The sequence below is a fragment of the Nesoenas mayeri genome (assembly GCF_963082525.1).
Source record: "Nesoenas mayeri genome assembly, chromosome: 2".
In the NCBI taxonomy this organism is placed as follows: domain Eukaryota; kingdom Metazoa; phylum Chordata; class Aves; order Columbiformes; family Columbidae; genus Nesoenas; species Nesoenas mayeri.
The window spans coordinates 120,813,494-120,825,981 of NC_137543.1; the positions used below are offsets into that span (position 1 = coordinate 120,813,494).

Genomic DNA, 12,488 nt, shown 5'->3' on the forward strand with positions numbered 1-12,488 from the left:
GGGAAGGGAGGGAAACATGTGGAGGGAAACATTTTCAGCTAAGAAAAGTGCCTGTTATCTTGCACTTTATTTCTTTTTACCAGCTGTATCATGTTCTGGGCCAGAAATATATTTTCCTCTGTGTTTGGAAGGTGCCTTGCATGCTTTTGTATGCTATGGAAAGCAGTATATAGCATACAGTAGGCTATTATTTCATAAATAATAACAATCTAGGTTTGAAGTAACATGTTGTCAGTTTTTGTCTCTAAAGATTTTCCCACCAAAATCTAGGATTTTTGGTCATATGAAAAGTTCATGTGAATTTTTCCTTAGGTTGACTAAATCTTCAGCAATGAAATAATATTTTTTTAGTTTATTATTTAGTTGTCCAGGCTTTGCTCTAATGGTGAGTTATTTATCTTACAGTTGGTATTTGCAAACAGGAGATGGCCCAGAAGAAGAACGGTGTTTTGGTGGATGGGGTCATCCTAAATGGTCCGATAACGGACTCAAAAGCAGGAGAGAAGTTTGTGGAAGAGGCCTTTAAGATGATAATGGAAGAAGTCATCCAGAAAGCTGATGATATAACACAAAAGGTGAAGCCATAGAGTGTTGTTGAGAATTTGTAGTAGAGGTAACAAACAGTCAGTCAATGTTTTTTTTGTTTTGTTTTGTTTTGGTTTTTTTTTGAGCTGTAATTTATTGTACTTTAAGTAGCCTCAAAATTGCTTCTAGTCTGTGTCTGGCTCTAGAATAAAAAGACAGCCTTACAAATTAAGAGAGAGCATACCATAAAACCTTTCAATAACATAATTGGCATACATATTTGCCAGAAAATAATGATTTTTTTTTTTTTTTTTTTTAAATTTCAGAGTACAGTGTTCACTTTCTTTGAGATGACAAAAGAGAGTAGGGATTTTCTTGTTTGGGGTGGGGGGATTTATTTGGTTGCTCCTTGGGGGCACTGGTAATGGTGGAAGAACAATGGATGTGGAACTACTGTGAAAGGACAACATGATGAAATTGCTACAGCTTTCACAGAACCCCTTCTCAAGAGGCTATATGGGAAGAGGAACTGGAAATAAGTCATGCTTTCCTCTGGGCATGAACTGGTTGCTCCTACCCCTTGGCAGAACATAATCTGAAAAAGCTGTCATTACAAGTCTTTAGCTAAGGAGAGAATTTGTCCTGCAGGCCTCTTGCTTTTCTGCCTTCCAGCATTCCCCACTCGAATTTTTATGGTCAAGCAATGCCTGAGACACAATAAATCCAAGATCCTATGAAACCAGTTTACCAGAGATATTTTCTGGTGGCGTGCTGCCCTGCAATGCGCAGTTCAGTGAAACCAGTGCTGAATGTGGTGCTTAGCTTGTACCTTTATAACCTCTTCCTCTTGGCTAAACAGTTCACTGCTGGTGTCTCCCCGCCTCCCCATCGCTAGGTTTGTGAATGGCGAGCCCCTGAAACGCTGAAGCAGATTCTTGACCTGGAAATGAGGGACACCGGAGAATCTCATCAGAAACTCTTGCAGCTCTGCCAGGATGTCATACAATACAGCGTCAAAACCAGTAGGAATATGGTTTCTAGTAACGTTATTTTGTATATTAACTCAACAAGACAGGATAATATTTACAAAGTCCTGTCACCTTTCAGGAACCCCGGGGGTGTGAATGTTTGCATTCTGCCTGCCTATACAAGTGTGCAAACATTTGGCCATGTTTCCATTGTTTGGCTGAATGCTGGTCACCACAGGTTTGACTAAAATGGGTAATCATGGCAAACTAATTGAAAACTAATGCTTGTAATGGCATTGACATCAATGGTAGGTTCCATCATTTTGAAGTCTTGTGGAAGTCACTTAGGCAGGTATGATTAAACAGTCAAGCAAAGCAGGCAGGAGAAGGAGCTTCATGTGTGACTATCTGCTGCCTGAGTGGCAAGGAGCAATTGCCATCGCTGTCCTTTTGTGAACAAGAATACAGGCTTAGTGATGATTATCCTCCATTTACTATTGCTCTTTTTGAGCGATAGTCTTATAGGGTGTTAATTTGCTGATAGGCAGTAATTCCTGTTCCAGATACAATGAGAAGAGAGCCTGCAGTGTTTCAGAGACAGTGCACCACACCTCTGCAGGATTAGTTCTCTACATCTAACCTTCTCTGCAGCACATATACTACAATTCAATCTTAGTGAAAAGGAATGAACAATATCTGCTCAGAAAATAGTGCTGTGGATCAGTAGGTCAGGATTTCAGATGTGACATAGCTTAGGCTGTGTTTTGGAAAGTGAGAAGGACATTTGATATAGTTAGTTGTGCATTTCCAGGACATGTTCCCTGCTGCAATCACTATTGCTACAAAGTATAACTAAAATAATGTTGAGAGTTAACTGTGCCTTTGAAAACCATAGAAAAGTAGCAATACTGATCTATGAGGGAGTGCACTAATAATATCCAGATATAATTACTGAGTTACTGGAAATGTTCTGGTTATCTTTCCTTTGGCAAATGGCCTTTAGATTTTAATTTGTTACACTGTCTTACCTTAGAAAGGATGTTATGTATAAAAAGTATGCTGTGCAAATAGACTTTGATGGAAGTATAAACATTTATAGAAGCCCTAGATATAATTTAAATGGAACCATACAGTTTATCTGGTTTTGCGTGTGGAAGTGCTATGCTGCAGATTAAAATTTAGGTGGTGATCTCACTGCTGAACTGACTGTTTTTATAGTCAGCAATAGCATAGAATTTTCTCATAATTAGTTGTATCTCAGTGTTTCAGGGCAGGTAAACGTTTTCTTTTAACTTGTTCTTTTAAGTCTGCAGCAAGTTTTTCTAAGCTGTTATACTGCCTCTCTCAATATTGAGACTTTGGTCTCAGCACAGGCATAGATACCTGGGATTAGCATGTTTCCTGTATTCTACTGCTTAGCAAAATTTAGCTGAGAGTCCATTGTGGCCTCTCAAGACCACTGTTAAAAGCCACTCGCTATAGCCAATTGTCAATCCCTTTTCTTTTTTTTGATCTGTAAAATCTGTGGACAAGCCAAATTCATTCTGTGCACTACTTACATCTTTCAAACCTTCTCTTGGAATATGGAAGTGTTTATTAAATTTATTTTCAAAGGGTTGTCTAACCTAAGAAAAGGACAGTAAGTCCAGAAAATACTGAGAGAATTATGGAGTGAATTGTGGTTTTCTGTGATCGGTGTTCAACTGACAGGGTCTGTGATATATTCTTTTCTCATGTATATCCTGTCATTGCTTGCTTTTTATCTGTATTTTCAGGTCATCCAAGATTTTTCAATCAACTGTATGCTGGAATAGATTATTACTCATTAGTGGCTCGTTTCATTACAGAAGCGCTGAATCCAAGTGTGTAAGTGTAATTCTTTGTCCTCTTGGTGATGAATTAACATTATTTTTGCAATAACAGCTTTTTTTGCTTCCCCACCCCTTCTGATTTCTGTTTTCAGTGCTACAGAGGTGGTAGGAATTGTGCAGGAATTTGGGAGAGAAAACAGTCTGAATAGCTCACCAGAAGGTTGGCTAATCTGATGAGGCCTTTTGTTCTACTTCGTGAGATGGGGCTTAAAAGGAGAGATCTTTGTCTTTCACCATGTTTAAACCTAGACTTCTATCTTCCTTAGTGCTTAAAAATGAATTCATCAGACTTACTCAGTTGTTTGTTTCCCTTGAAGCATTCTCCACAGAGTTACCTGTCTACTGTTTACTTGCAAATGCAAAGCCTAACCAGAAAGTAATTGTTGCTTGCAATAGATCATTATGGCTGAAATTTAAGCGTGTGACCTACATTAAAAGTAAGCTCTGATGTATTGCTTTGAGAGTGGAAGTGTCAATGGGATGCTGTCAGGAACTAAGCAATTACTGCACTGGGTCAGATCCATAGTGATTTTAGTTTAGAGTTCTGCTGATGGCAGTCAGCTTCTGATAGATTAGAGAAAGGTGCAAGAAACTTTTATCTAGTTTTAGCAATGTTCTGTGGCATGAGTTCTGTAGTCTTAATACCAATCATGGTGCTTTTATTTTTGCTCAGATACACATATGAAGTATCCCCTGTGTTTCTGTTGGTGGAAGAAGCGGTCATCAAGAAAATGATTGAGTTCATAGGCTGGGAAGAAGGTGATGGTATATTTAATCCAGGTAGGAACAGTTCAGATTTCAAGCTGAGTCATTATAGACCAACCAATCCCAGTAATTCCATGGACGTTGAGTTCAGGTAGAATATTTGAAAATGCATGCTAATATCCAGTGATTCACACACAGGACTATTTAATCCAGACTTATCTTTTGCATTCTAGCAATAATTCTATAAATCTGATCAGTGAATGAATGAAGACAGTTCTACATTAAATTTAGTTATGTAGAAATTAATTGTTTGTAACTGCCCTTCCTGGTCTTATTAACGATACCAACAACCTTATTGGACTGAGTCAAATTGGTTGACAGACAGGGAGCTGATTTATGTGCTAGACACCAACCAGTGGTGCCTGAGGGTGCTGATCTGTGTGACCTACCTCTCAACAGTGGGAGCCAGAGTTCATCTTAGTGGGAATGTCATGAACTTAATTCCTTTGAGTTTTGATAGTTGATTTTTTTTTTTAAGTGTTATGATAAGAAATATTTGTTTGTTTGACCTTAAGCTTCTTGATAAGCTACTGTTTTCAAATGTTCTGTAAGGAAGTGTTCCAGCCCACTGTGTTGAAATAATGAAGCATAATGACATTATTCCACAGATTATTTGGATAATAAATTATTAGGCTAGATGTGAAGCTTTTCTATCTAATTTGTGGGTGAGAAGAGAAATTAAATGAGTATATGGACTTAACTCCACCTCTAAAACCAAAACAAAGTCAGTAATTCTAGCCTACATGTGAGTAGTAGAAAAAGAAACAAAAATATCCTAATTTTTTCTTTCGAAAAAGTGTATTACTGGTGTGGATTTTTTTTTTGCATCACATTTAATATATATTTTCAGTAGAATCCTTGCTTTTATGGCAGAGTTGCTTAATTAAAACCTAGTGAGATCCTGTCAAAAGGTAAATAAATTGTACTTTTTGGTGCTAGTTTTATGTAAAGGTTTGTCTTATTATTTTGCTTTTATTTTTGCAAGTGAATAAAACCCATCCAGATCTTACTTTGTAGATCTGTAGATCTTCGAGTTCCCACTCATAGTTGTTTGTTTGTTTTTTCTTCTTTCTCTCTCTCTCTCTTTTTTTTTTTCCCCTAATCCCTTTTTTGTCCCCATCATACTTGGAGGTCTGGTTGCTCAAGGGATCTCCTGGGCTCTCTTTGTATAGTGCAACCACAGCAGAGCTCAGCACGGGCCGCTGAGCTGGCAATGCTTTCAGCATGAATGGAAAGAAGCAGTTGCAGGGTGTCCTCAGTCAGCGAGGACTGTTTGGGCACAGTTCTTATTTGTCAGGAAATATCCTCAAAGAGCATTCAAGCACACTCTGTTTCTGGACTTGCTGCAGAGCCCAAAGTTTATTTTATGTCTGTAGGCTTTTGCAGAGGAAATAAGTTCTGATGGATGCATCTATAGGCTAACTGTATGATTTCTTTTTTTCCTCTAAAAGGTTGAGCACTCAGACAAAGAACAGGGGCTAGGACTGTGGCTAATATATTTGTATGTCTCTTTCTACAGGTGGCTCCGTTTCTAATATGTATGCTATGAACTTAGCAAGATATAAATTTTGTCCTGAGATAAAGGAAAAAGGGCTTTCAGGTTTGCCAAGACTAGTCCTGTTCACTTCGGAAGAGGTAAAAACAAAACAAAAAAAGCTTTTCATTATAGAACTTCTAAAATTGAACTGTATTTTTCAAAGGCTGCAAAATTATATAATTTGCATATATGATGGGGCACTGGTGCAATAAATTTGTCATCAGTGTATGATGTGAAATATTGGAGCAAAGTGAAGAAGTCTGATGGTAAACTACCCTGAAAAAGCTTCCTTGCTTTCAGAACACACGCACACACAGACACACAGATGTTCCTCCTCTTGGAAATTGCTGGTACAAGAATAGGGGGCAAACCTGAAGCAGGATGCATGTGGGATGTTGTGGAGGTCTGCAGCATTTGATTCCCCAGAGCATGAAGTCTAGCAGGAACCATAGGAAGGTTTTCGATACCAAAGTGTTTTTTCTTGCAGGTTTAATTTGTAGTAAGCTGAGCACTTGTGGACCTGTGAGATGGCTCTCTGCAGCTCCCACTCTGCCCTGTATCTAAATACAGAGTGGCTGTAGTACAGAACCAAAACCACCCTGAAACATTTTGGAAAAACCTGCTGGACCTTTAAATAATTATTCTTTAAATAATTGAAAATATGTGGTTAGTGTTAAAGTTTTTGAATAATATCTGTCCAGACTGTCTGAGGGAAATTGAGTTGTATTTGTACATTTATTCTGAAGCAGTTTTTTTGAGGCATTTTTTTTCTCTCATCTGTCCCTCTAATTTTAAGGGTTTATCATTTGGTTAGAACAGAGTTGTTATTAATTCTGATTCCACCATATAAAGGCTGCAGTGGAAGTAAGAATCTTGTTGTACTATGGTTTATATAGTTACTGGAATAATTTTAGCTCTTAAGTTTACACTCCAAACAGTTTGCAGTGTAAATAGACAAGAGGGCTATTTTGAAGAGGCCTGAGGGATACAGGCATTGCATAAGTTGTCCAAGACAGCACCTGTATTTTGGAACTGAATTGAAATGTCCTAAATAAAGGGATTTATTTTTCCCAGGCAAAACATTTTTAGTTTTTCTTCTTTCTGAAAAGTGTGTATATGAAATGACATGCCAGCTCATACTTAATCCATCACATTACATCTTAAAAATAGCTAAGAATGAAAAAATTAGGTTGAAATATGTTCTGTGAATGCTTTTGAAGTGACACACATAGAATTTTTATCATCAAGTAACATTTTATTTTGGTGCAAGATTAAACTAAAATATATCCTCTTGTACTCTAAAACAAACAAACATTTAATTTCATGACAGAAGAAATGTATTTGACCCCCAGAGTAAATTTATTTCGATGTATTTGCTTCACCAGAAAGACCCAACCCATAAAACATAGAACTGACCAGGAAAGTTGGTAAATTATTTGTAAGAGAATACTCTTGATCTCTGACACTTTGCTTGATTCACAAAACCACGTTGTCTTTAGTACTCAGTAATCATTTGCTGTAGAACTGCCGCTTTTAGTAGTTATTATGGCTATTGTCTAAGATCTCTAGTGTTTATTCATGGTTATGGGGGAGGTGATGTGCATATTTATATATCCTTATTTTAGATCCACCTGTGCTAAGTCCAATTTATGTTACTTTTTGCAAATTTGGTTCAGATATGTTGTATTGATGTTGTATTGAGAATTTATTTACTAAATGGCCCACACTGAAGACAAAGATGTAAGTGCTTGTGTCACACACTCTTAATTTTTTATTATTTGTTTTATTTTGAGTTGCCTTTTATTTAGCATTGTGTGCTCTTCCCTCCCTTCCCTCCCTGGAGAAACAAATGATTAAAAAAAAAGATCCTGGAGAAAGTTAACAGCCTGTGTTTATCTTCAAAGTGAATCAGGCAAACAGTGTTGGCATGAAGAAGCCATGAGGCTGTAATGAACTGAGAGTATTGATAGAGAATCAATGCACATGGCTGCTTGAGGCACTTGTGTCATTTTAGGGTTTGGCTTCAACACTGCGTTCAAATGAAATTATTTTTACCTTGAGTTGCCAAGTCCCAAAGTTTTAGTTTGGCACTTGGCTGAATGAAAGTGTTGCCATGCTGTAGAGAAGGGGCATGCACAGTCTTGTCAGTGGTTTAATTTTATGAGAACTGGGGCTATGTACTTTTTGTATGTTCTCGGGTAACATGAAGATCCATGTTTAATGCAAGGCTCATCCAAGGTGCTCATGTGCCCTGTTTGGCCTTCAGAAATAAAAAAAACCTCCTTGTTCCTGCAAGTAAAATGCTTGCCTGCCTAAAATTATGGTGATACACAATAAACACTGTTTATACTACTACTCCACAGTTCTCTTGCTGAACCATTGCAGAGTGATTCCTCTTGAGACAGCAGCAGTAGCAGACAAATTCTTATATCCCACTTTCTTCATACATGATTTGTGACTCTGTAGGAGCTGAATACAGTTGTAGTTATAGATGTCAGCCCACCTTTTCATCACTTTTTGCTATTTGAGTCCCATCTGAACTTTATTCTGACCCAAGAATATATTGCATTGATCTGAAGGGTAGAAATCTGCTAAATCTGAGGTAACTGGGGGTAGAAGAGGATGTCTGAAGTTGAAATGTGCATGCTGATATGAGCAGTTTTTTAGATGCAATGAAACTAAATTCCTCCCCAGTGCAACTTGATCATGAAAGTAATAAAGTGAGAGAACACAACATTAACTCACCGTCTTGTCCCTTGTTGAAATTACAACAGACAAAAATGAGCGATAAAACAATCTCATAATAATGTAATAGCTTTATGCAATCATGTTTCTAGGAAACTTTTCAAAATGAAGAAGATACAAATTTATCTTTTGTTTTAATGAGCACAGGTGGAAAGTACCTTGTCTTTGCAAATGTTATTAGGAAATGAAAACTATGTCTAGCTATAGTTAAAATAATACAGTAGCACATCTTAAATGCACTGTTCCAATTTGATCTTGTGCTCAAAGGCATTCATTTCGTACTACAAATGGCTACAGATTTAATAATATGTCCAAACAAACAAAACTGCAAAAGACATGGCAAGAATAATCTGAACTCAAAGTATTTAAAATTATTGTATAAAATTACACATATAACCTAGATACAACTAATACATTTTATCTGGATATTTGTTTCTCTTTTTTGAAAAGGCACTTTGAACAAGTGAATTAGTTGACACGGTGACTGGAGCTGCTAAATGTTCTCTGGTGTATTTTTTTCTTCAAATGATGCAGTGTAATTTAGCATAATGACTTCCAGTAATGATAGCAGGAAAAGAAATTCTTGTACGTTTTCAATCAGTATAACTGAAATACTTTTTTCTCTTTTTTTAAAAAAAATCAAAGAAATCATATTCCCCTGCACCCCTGAGACCCCGGATGAAGCCAGGTCAATGGAGGAGTTTGCTTTAGTTGATGAGAACTGGGTTATGGAGCAATTAAATAGTCTGGACATCCATAAATCCATGGGTCCAGATGGGATGCATCCGTGGGTGCTGAGGGATCTGGCTGAAGTCATTGCTAGACCACTCTCCATCATCTTTGCCAAGTCTTGGGAAACAGGAGAGGTGCCTGAGGGTTGGAGGAAAGCAAATGTCACTCCAGTCTTCAAAAAGGGCAAGAAGGAGGACCCGGGTAATTATAGGCCGGTCAGCCTCACTTCTGTCCCTGGGAACGTAATGGAACAGCTTATCCTTGGTGCCATCTCAAGGCATATCAAGGATAAGAGGGTTATTAGGGGCAGTCAGCATGGCTTTACCAAGGGTAAGTCATGCTTGACCAACCTCATAGCCTTTTATGAGAATGTAACAAGGTGGATGGATGATGGCAGAGCGGTGGATGTGGTCTACCTTGACTTCAGTAAAGCCTTTGACACAGTCTCCCACAGCATCCCCACAGCTAAGTTGAGGAGATGTGGTCTAGACAATAGAGTAGTGAGGTGGGTTGCAAACTGGCTTAAGGAGAGAAGCCAGAGAGTGGTAGTCAATGGTGCGGAGTCTAGTTGGAGGCCAATATCTAGTGGAGTGCCTCAGGGGTCAGTACTGGGGCCAGTATTATTCAATATATTCATTAACGATTTAGACGAGGGAATAGAGTGTACTATCAGCAAGTTTGCTGATGACACTAAGCTGGGAGGAGTGGCTGACACGCCAGAAGGCTGTGCTGCCATCCAGCGAGACCTGGACAGGCTGGAGAGTTGGGTGTGGAATAACCTGATGAAATTTAACAAGGGAAAGTGTAGAGTCCTGCATCTGGGTAGGAACAACCCCAGGTTCCAGTATAGGTTGGGAAATTACATATTAGAGAGCAGTGTAGGGGAAAGGGACCTGGGGGTCCTGGTGGACAACAGGATGACCATGAGCCAGCACTGTGCCCTTGTGGCCAGGAAGGCCAATGGCATCCTGGGGTGTATTAGAAGGGGGGTGGTTAGTAGATCAGGAGAGATCCTCCTTCCCCTCTACTCCACCCTGGTGAGGCCCCATCTGGAATATTGTGTCCAGTTCTGGGCCCCTCAGTTCAAGAAGGACAGGGAACTGCTGGAGAGGGTCCAGCGTAGGGCAACAAAGATGATTAAGGGAGTGGAGCACCTCCCTTATGAAGAAAGGCTGAGGGAGCTGGGTCTCTGTAGTCTGGAGAAGAGGAGACTGAGGGGTGACCTTATTAATGTTTATAAATATATAAAGGGTGAGTGCCATGAGGATGGAGCCAGGCTCTTCTCGGTGGCAAACAATGATAGGACAAGGGGTAATGGAATCAAGCTGGAACACAAGAGGTTCCACTTAAATTTGAGAAGAAGCTGCTTCTCAGTGAGGGTGCCAGAGCACTGGAACAGGCTGCCCAGGGAGGTCGTGGAGTCTCCTTCGCTGGAGGCATTCAAAACCCGCCTGGACATGTTCCTGTGCGACCTCACCTAGGCGTTCCTGCTCCGGCAGGGGGATTGGACTAGATGATCTTTTGAGGTCCCTTCCAATCCCAAACATACTGTGATACTGTGATGTCTTGTCCCTTTTCTATCCTGCTGAAGACCTGATAAAATTTTTCAAGAAGCTTAGAAGTACCTGTGGAGGCGAGGAATAATGTATCTTGCAGCATGTTTTGTTTTGATATTCCCTTTGTTCTTCTCTTTCCCTCTGCTCTTTGGTATAATCTCCCAGGTGCTCAAGCCTCCTTTTGTCTTTGTCCCAATCTCCTATAGCATTTTTTTAATAATAAAATACATGTTTTAGTGATTGCCTGTCTACCAGTATACTGAATTTACAGGTCTACTGCTTTCTCAATTTGGAGCAATCTGATTATTCCTGGTGATTCATACCTTTCATTTGGACCTAATGGATAGAAGTCAGTGATGGAGGCAACTTGTATTTTAAGTGATTCACTAATCAGTTGAAAACATCTCCAAACTTCTATGGAACAACTCACAGCCACTTTACAATCATTATTACCATTATTGATGTAATTTGATGTAATGTAAGACTAATTATCCACCTATGTATGTTATTATTCTTGTAACAGTCTAAGTGAATGAGCCCTAAAGGCTTCGTGGATGTGTCATGTTACAAAATTAAGTTTTCTTAAAACTACCTGATAGTATCAGGTACCGTCCTTTTATACCTTTATTTAAAAAATGGGTGATGGTGGGGGAAACCTTTTTGTTAAAAAGAAAAAGAACCCTTTGAGATGATCCATCTCATCAAAATAAGTGTGACAGACTTTAATACCCTTAATATATTCATACCCACACATTAAAATGTTGTACATTTTTCATAATTATGTTCCGCAGTAACTGCGTTTGTGTGAACTCTCTGGAAGAAAATGGAATTAATTAACCACCTGGCTTCACCTCCTGTATGAAAAGTAGCAATTGTAGACATCTTCACGGTTGCTGGAGTATGCGTTATTTTAACTCTTCAGTAATAATGTGAAAAATAGGCAATTTTGGTTTTTTTTTCTTGAAAAGAGAAGTGATAATCCAAGGCTTGGATGATTTTGATTCTGAGAACTATGTAGTTGTATGAGATGCTGCATACTCTCAAAACTGACTCCATTTCTGTGAGTGGGTAGGCATTTGGCATGCTGCAGGTTATTCAGACTGGTTTTGACATTTTAAAATATCTTCAGATTAAGAAGGCTACTGTATCTTGAATTTGCAGGCTAATCTTGGAGGCACATTAAGCAGAGATTACTATACTTTTATTCTGGAATAAGACAAAATGTTGTTATACTGGAATAACAGTGTCCACAGTAGAGGTAAATGTTGGAAATGTGGTAAAATATACCCTGAATATTTGTTTAACAGGAAAAAAGCTTGTAAAAAGTACGGAGTGGGCTGTAGGCTTGAGTATCGTTCTCACTGGAGCCATTTTACCACATTCTGATTGAAGAGACATCAATTTCTAACATCCTTAGAGGAGGTGAAGGAGCCTCTTTTACACTCGCTTCATGCATTTCATACACTAGTGCTTCTCATTTGCTGTGAAGTAAGAAGTGGGCTGCATCTATCTGTAACCATTCAAACATGCATCTCTGAGACCTAGCTAATTATTTTTTTTGTTGAAATAGTAACTTCATTTTCTGAAAGATGCAGACTAGTCCAAACTGGAACCTTTTGCAAAGTCTGTACTAACTTTTGAAGATGAGCTGAGTCCTGTCTAAAGTCTGCTTGTTTTCCTAATGACTTCTAAGAGCCACATTCGTGTGAACAACCTTCGTATCTAAACACCAAGATTTTTGGGTCCTTTTGTAGGGACAGGGCTTTGAAAACCTTGGAAGTCCCAATTG

General features: G+C 38.7%; 1 protein-coding gene across 1 annotated transcript in view; it reads left to right on the forward strand.

Moving 5' to 3' along the window:
* The first annotated feature begins 398 nt into the window (after window positions 1-398).
* The window catches only part of GADL1 (glutamate decarboxylase like 1), a 61,648-nt gene continuing 49,558 nt past the window's right edge, over window positions 399-12,488 (forward strand). Inside the window, exons 1-5 of the mRNA XM_080340065.1 lie at window positions 399-575; window positions 1,421-1,547; window positions 3,269-3,359; window positions 4,038-4,144; window positions 5,649-5,764. Coding sequence (XP_080196191.1) covers window positions 426-575; window positions 1,421-1,547; window positions 3,269-3,359; window positions 4,038-4,144; window positions 5,649-5,764 — 591 coding nt within the window. The 5' untranslated portion in view covers window positions 399-425. The remainder of the gene's footprint in view (window positions 576-1,420; window positions 1,548-3,268; window positions 3,360-4,037; window positions 4,145-5,648; window positions 5,765-12,488) is intronic.